We start from the raw sequence: 6,619 nt of genomic DNA on the forward strand, positions 1-6,619 counted from the left end.
CGTAATTTCTTACCGGATGGCACAAGGCCCTTCTCAAGGCGCACCGCGAAACTCGAAAGAGCGGCGGTGTCGATGACCAAGCCCCAGCAATACAGCCCCAGAGCGCATACACCAACGCGGCGCGCCCGCTTCTTCGACTGACGACTTTGTACGACTCCCGGTAATTCCGCTGCCCCTTTCAGTGTAGGCTGCCATGTTCTTAGCTGTCCACCAATCCAACACGCCGCTCGTCCTGCAGCACACCGTCTCCGCCCCGCAGCGCGTCGAGCCGGAAAGAGTAGAAGATGCCTCGCTCCGTGAGCACCAGCATCGTCATCTCGTTGGCGTCGGAAATGGACGGGCGCAGCGCGGCCACGGCGCGGGTGAGCGGCGGCAGCTTGGCCTGCGCAAAACCGGGAAGGGGTGCGAGCTGAGGGAGGGAGAGGGAGAGGGAGAGGGAGAGGGAAGGAGCGAGGGAGGACAGCAGCTCGCCTGCGCGAAGGCTCGCTCGCCCGCCAGCAGCGAAGACGGCGACAGCAGTGAGAAGCTTCCTCCTGTCAGGCCGCCACCGCCGCCAACTGCCCGCCCGCCGACCGCGCCTGTTCACTTCATCGAGGCGGTGCGGAGAGACGCTCTTCACAGCCTCCGCCAACAGGCCGAGAACGGCGCCTCTCTGTGCGTCGAGGCTCCAGACGTGCACCGTGCCTGGAGGGAAGAAGCTCCCCGTCACCACGACAGCTTCACGTGCCGGGCTCCGCAGGCGTGCTCCGTCGCCCGAGGAGGAGACGGCGCAAAGCATCGCAGAGCTCGAGAGCAGCGCCGCGGCCGCCTGGTGAGCCATCAACCTCCGCTTGCTAAAGCCCGGATATCGGCATCGCAGCTCGAGAGCAGCGCCAGACCTGCGCCGTCGCCGCCGCCGCGCCCGCGCCCGAGGCGGCGCCGTCGTGGGGCGGGAGGCAGGAGGAGAAAGCGAGGTGGTAGATGGAGGCGGGGATGGCTCCTCGGCGGAAGGCGTGGAGCAGCTCGCCCTGCGGGAAGGAGTGCACCGAGACGGTGGTGCCTAGTTGGTCCTCGACGCGGGTCGGAATCACCGTCCCGGCGCGGGGAGGAGCGTGCTGGGCCGGGCGGGCGGCGCCCTTCTCCGAGGCGGACGCGACACGCGAGCCGCAAGGGGAGATGGCGAGGGCGGCGAGGGCCGACTTGCGCGCGTGCAGCGTCGAGAGGGCGTGCAGCTGCAGCGCGTCGAAGAAGAGGATTTGGCCGGGCGCGGCGGCGGGCAGCACGGCGTGGCAGCGGCCGACGGCGACGCACATGTCCGCGAGCCCGAGACGGTTAGGCGCCTGTGCGATGTCGTGACCACGTATTCTTCGATGCTGCGGTTGCAAAGGGGCGAGGCGGGGCGTGCCGTCTCGAGGGTGTGCAGCAGCTTCATCGACGAGAGCTCAAAGATGTGCGTCCGAGTCTCGAGCACAACCAGCAGCCGCGAGGCGTTCATCCGCACGCGCAGCACGGACGAAGAAAAGTTCAGCTCGCAGATGGAGGTGTTTGTCCGGGTGTTGAGCATCACGAGCCGCCGCGTCGACTCTCCCGGGCGGGTGCCGGCGCCGACCAGTGCGACGAGCGACGAGGAGTGGAGGAGCTCGACCACGCCGACTCCACCCTGGCAAACGAGGCGGAGGGAACTCGTGGCGGCCGTCCTGGACGGCGCTGCGGGGCGATTGGGGTGGACCTCGGAGCATGAGTGCGCGGACGCCCACGGCTCACAAGTGAAGATCTGGTAGCCGCGGTCGGTGCCAATGGCGAGGCAGGTCGCGTCTTGATTGAACGTGTACGCCAGCAGCGAGGCGGTAATGGGCGGAGGGGAAGCCATGCTGGTTCCGGCTCCCAGCCGTGAACCAGCCGGATACCCGGGTAGGGATCCACCTAGGTACAGCCTCGTCAGGTTTTGCTCAGGTGCATTCACTCATCACACCACCGCAGTAGGGATCCTGGCGGCGAGTCGCAATCACCCGCCCGCCGTCCCGGCGGTCCCGCAGCTCGCGCGCATCTCCCTCTTAACCCACCTCTAACATCACAATAGGGGATCCCTAGGGGGTGTGTTGCTGGTTCGCCCCTCCCAGATAGGTAGGTAGGTTGCACTTGTTTCGCCCAAAAGGGGTCCTCAAAAGGCCCTGCAATAGGTAGGTACCCCCTATTTTCATCTTTTTTCGCTTCGCTGCGCGACCTGGGGATAGGTAGGTAGGTAGGTAGGGCGTTTTGGCGCGAGTCAGTGGCAACAGACCCCCTATCCGGCTAGGAGCCGGAACCCTGTCGGCACTGTGACTGTATGGCGTCGCGCCTTGAAGAATTCTTAAAACACAACTCTCACAGCACACTGGCACGACAAGGGCGCGGACTGGCGCGGACTGGCACACACACCGGCTCACCACCGGAGCCGCCTAAGCGACTCCGTCCGTGAAGAACGGCAATGCACTCCGCACCATGCACAAGAATTACCAGAGGGCACCGACCGACCGTGGCGAGTACCGGCGAGAGAAGCCGAGAGACAAGGGGTCGGCACAGGCAGCGGCGGCGTCGCAGAACGAGGCCGAGGAGAGCGATGAGTCCGCAGAGGACGACGGGCCAGCCAGGAGAGAGAGAGAGAGAAACGTGAACGACGAGAGTGGGACGACCGCGAGGTGGCATGAAGGTTGCAGCGAGAATCAGCCGGATAGGGGGTCTGTTGCCACTGGCTGGCCCCTTCCCAGATAGGTAGGTAGGTTGGTCTTGTTTCGCCCAAAAGGGTCCTATTTTCATCTTTTACCAGGCCCGCTCGAAACTTATCCTGAGGAGGCCCGCGGACGCTGCCGCTCGCGCCAGGAGCTCGTGCGGGTCGGGTGGGCCATGCTGCTCGACGCACGTGCAGTGGCAGCGGCAACAATTCCGACACCGACACCAGCGCCAATTCCTCTGCTGCCACGCCGTGCGTTTGCATTGACGGCGTCCGCCGCGACGGCTTTTGCAGCGGGTGGCTCTCTGGCTCATCGACGGTGGAGGGCGTGCCACAAGTGCGGCATCCATCTCGGGGTCGAGGTAGCTGCCCAAGCATGCACCGCGTTTGGCTGGTGCAGCCCACACTGCCCACAGGCGCCGTTGGCCTGGGAGTGGTGGGAGAAGAGACCGCCGGAAGCCGAGTGCGAGCTCCCTTTTCACAGCGTGAACCGCAGCCTATCGCCCGGACGTGAGCGGCTGGTGTGGAGCTTTCGCACCGCAAATGAGATGATGGTGTCGGGTTATCTTTACCACAAGGGCGGGGCAGAGTATTGGCCGCATCGCCCCATGGACAAGCCCCCGATCGCGCATTGCAAAGGCGACCCGAAGCTGTGCCCGCACCCGATCGACAAGACGATGTCGAATCAGGGCTGCGGCAACCTCAGTAGGTTCATCGCCCTCTCGCGCAGGAGCGGTCCAGCCGGCGGCGTGCCGCTGGTCCCAGTTGCGCCCAATGAGACCTGGGTGGAGTATCTCGGCCGGCAGTCACTGCGCTCTGGCCTGTTGGCGCATATGGTTCTCTTCAATTTCACGGTCGGCACATCGACCAAGCACTGGAAGGCGTGCACACGCGATCAAACAGCCTGCAAAGCGGTCTGCCTGGACTGGTTTAGCAGGGCCGAGTCGGATAGAAAGCGCGACGCGCTATGGGCTGACATTGCACGCTTCTGGGAGTATGCGCCGACCCAGCAAGAGCAGTTTGTCAACGCTGTGCGCAAGGGCTACGCGAAGCAGGCTCAGGTCAACGCGGCCACTTCGCACGCGACGGCGCACGGGACCCCGGAGAGGGATGAGCTGCTGCGCCACTTTGACGAGCTCGACGCGACCTATTTCCAGGGGCGCCACCGCGCGAGCGACGTCCATCAGTACTGCAGACAGGCTCCGGACTGCAATCCGGCCAGGCCATTGTTCCACGGCGGGCCCGCGGTCTGCCACGCGCGTCGTAGACCAAGACTACTGCGCACGGACCCGCCAGGGTGAGACCAGACACGCTGAAAAAAATCTCTCTCTCTCTCTCTCCTACGCTGTGTGGTTGTGCTGAACACATGGACATGCTGCATGGGAGTCGGGCGGTACATGCCGTAAGCATGCCGTAGCCATACTGCTGCTGCGACTGCTGTTACCTCCGGTCCACACGGGTACTCCCGTGCTAGGACAACAAGGCCCCACGGTACACGGCGTCTCCACACTAGGCGAGTCACACACACACTAGGCGAGTCACACACACATGTCTCATGTGTCGTGATTGGGATCAAAGCGCATAAAAAGAAATCGGTTACCGTACCGCGAAAAAGAAGAACAGGTAGTAACCGACGCTCGCTCCGTCGCGGCCCCCGACAACCCAGCCGCAGCGATGAGCAAGCTCTGGGGCGGCCGCTTCACCGGCAAGACGGATCCGATCATGGAACGGTTTAACAACTCCCTGGACGTCGACCGCGTGATGTGGTCGGCCGACATTGCCGGCAGCGTCGCGTATGCCACGTCCCTCGAGGCAGCGGGTGTCCTCTCTGCGGCAGAGGCGGGCCAGATCCGCGAGGGGCTGGGCAAGGTGCGCGAGGAGTGGGCCTCGGGCGCCTTTGTCGTCAAGGAGGGCGACGAGGACATCCACACCGCCAACGAGCGCCGGCTGACGGAGCTGATCGGCGCGGTGGGCGGGAAGGTGCACACGGGCCGCTCGCGCAACGACCAGGTGGTCACCGACCTGCGGCTGCACCTGCGCTCCGTCTGCGCCGAGCTCGCCACGGAGCTGGCCGGCCTCGTCACACTCGCCGCCAAGCGCGCCACCGCAGAGGCGACGCCGCCGACGCATAGCCGAGACGTGGCCGAGACGATGCCGAGATGTGGCTGAGATGTGGCGCGGCCGAGATGTGGCGGAGGAAGGCCGAGATGGAGGTAGTCAATGAGTGAGCTCGTCTCGGCAGGTGGACCTGCTCATGCCGGGGTACACGCACCTCCAGTCGGCGCAGCCGGTGCGCTGGTCGCACTGGATGCTCGCCCACGCGCAGGCGGGCTCTCGGCTCTCGGCCGGTGCTGCCAATGACTGGCACCGACAGCAGAGCAGCACGCATGCCGCTAGGCGTGGCGGCGGGACCACGGCAGGCTGGTGCAGGCGGCGGAGAGGATGAACGAGTGCCCGCTCGGCTCGGGCGCCCTCGCCGGCAACCCGTTCGGGGTGGAGCGGGAGAGCCTCGCTTCGGCGCTCGGCTTCGCGCGGCCGACGGCGAGCGGCGACGGACGCGGTGTCAATGCGTCCTCACTGGTATCACACTGCCGTGAGTATGGCTGCAGGCAAACTCGATGGACGCGGTGTCGGACCGCGACTTCGTGGTCGAGCTCTCCGGCTGGGCGACGCTGCTCATGGCGCACCTGTCTCGCTTCGCCGAGGAGCAAGAGTCGTCTCGGCGCGGGAGCCGCGAGGCCGTGATGCAGTGAGACGACGGCACTCTGACGATAGGACATCATCGTCTTCTCCACGCAGGAGTTCGGCTTCGTCAAGTGCGGAGACTCGTACTCGACCGGCTCGTCGCTGATGCCGCAAAAGAAGAACCCGGACGCGGCGGAGCTGCTGCGCGGAAAGGCGTGCGCCTAATTAATTAATAGTTAATAATTAATTAATTAGGAGCTGCTGCGCGGAAAGGCGTTATATACATAGTATATAGTGCGCCGGAGGGGCGGGGGCCGCGAGCCTGGTCACCGGGCTCCACCCGCCCCGTGCCGCGGCCAGGCGAACCGCGTGCTTGGCCACCACACGGCCCTGCTGGCGATGATCAAGGGCTTGCCGCTCACCTACAACAAGGACCTGCAGGAGGACAAGCAGGCGCTCGGCGCAGCCTCGACGCCGCGCAGCCAGTGCACTGTCGGAACCACATCGTCCGTGACTCGCGCAGGCGCTCTTCGATTCGCTCGACACGGTGCAAGCCGCCCTCAAGATCACCTCCGGCGTGCTAGCGACGCTGCAGCCAGCGGCGGCGCGCATGCGCGGCGCGCAACAGCTTCCTCTCCCGCTCCTGCCAGCCGTGAGGGGTGCGAGGTCACCCCTCGAGCTGCGGACAGGCGCGCTCAACTCGTTCATGCTCGCCACCGACCTCTCCGAGTGAGCGCGGCACTCGTAGCCGCACCAGCGCACCAGCGCACCAGCGCACCAGCGCACCAGCGCACCAGCGCACCAGCGCACCAGCGCACCAGCGCACCAGCGCACCAGCGCACCAGCGCACCAGCGCACCAGCGCACCAGCGCACCAGCGCACCAGCGCCTCCCGTGCGCAGGGGCGTGCCCCGTGAGGGCAGCCGCTCACAGCTCCACCCGCGGGCAGGTACCTCGTGCGCAAGGGCGTGCCCTTCCGCGAGACGCACCACGTCGCCGGCCGGGCGGTGCAGCCCGCCGAGAGGAGCTGCAAAGGCAGGAGAGTGGCCGCGGTACATGAGACGCAGCACGGTGCACACCAGGTGCAGCTCGCCGAGGAGAGGAGCTGCGCGTTGACCGAGCTCTCGGTCGCCGACCTGCAGTCCCTCCACCCGCTCTTTGGCGACGACGTGAGCCGCAGCCGTAGCAGGGAGGAGGGAGAGACGCGCGCGCGCGCGCGCAGGGGAAAGGGGGGAGGGGGGGGGGG

The 6,619-nt window shown here is 66.0% G+C and overlaps 3 protein-coding genes across 3 annotated transcripts in view; 2 read left to right on the forward strand and 1 right to left on the reverse strand.

The window, feature by feature from the left end:
• Positions 1 to 833: 833 nt before the first annotated feature.
• On the reverse strand, positions 834 to 1,849 carry EMIHUDRAFT_67987 (hypothetical protein; the record flags this gene model as incomplete). The annotated part of the gene is made up of 3 exons (XM_005761331.1): positions 834 to 1,319; positions 1,340 to 1,639; positions 1,709 to 1,849. 3 exons carry the CDS (start codon positions 1,847 to 1,849, stop codon positions 834 to 836), a joined length of 927 nt encoding a protein of 308 aa, XP_005761388.1.
• A 2,514-nt stretch (positions 1,850 to 4,363) lies between these two features.
• On the forward strand, positions 4,364 to 5,599 carry ASL2 (argininosuccinate lyase; the record flags this gene model as incomplete). The annotated part of the gene is made up of 5 exons (XM_005761332.1): positions 4,364 to 4,768; positions 4,932 to 5,015; positions 5,087 to 5,269; positions 5,299 to 5,430; positions 5,465 to 5,599. 5 exons carry the CDS (start codon positions 4,364 to 4,366, stop codon positions 5,597 to 5,599), a joined length of 939 nt encoding a protein of 312 aa, XP_005761389.1.
• Positions 5,600 to 5,773: 174 nt separating this feature from the next.
• Positions 5,774 to 6,619, forward strand: part of EMIHUDRAFT_105697 (hypothetical protein) — a gene marked incomplete at both ends in the record, with an annotated part of 5,345 nt that continues 4,499 nt past the window's right edge. Inside the window, 4 exons of the mRNA XM_005761333.1 lie at positions 5,774 to 5,866; positions 5,898 to 6,033; positions 6,064 to 6,103; positions 6,323 to 6,542. Of these exons, the coding sequence (XP_005761390.1) occupies positions 5,774 to 5,866; positions 5,898 to 6,033; positions 6,064 to 6,103; positions 6,323 to 6,542 (489 nt within the window). The remainder of the gene's footprint in view (positions 5,867 to 5,897; positions 6,034 to 6,063; positions 6,104 to 6,322; positions 6,543 to 6,619) is intronic.

Source organism: Emiliania huxleyi, assembly GCF_000372725.1.
Source record: "Emiliania huxleyi CCMP1516 unplaced genomic scaffold EMIHUscaffold_71, whole genome shotgun sequence".
NCBI classification, from domain to species: domain Eukaryota; phylum Haptophyta; order Isochrysidales; family Noelaerhabdaceae; genus Emiliania; species Emiliania huxleyi.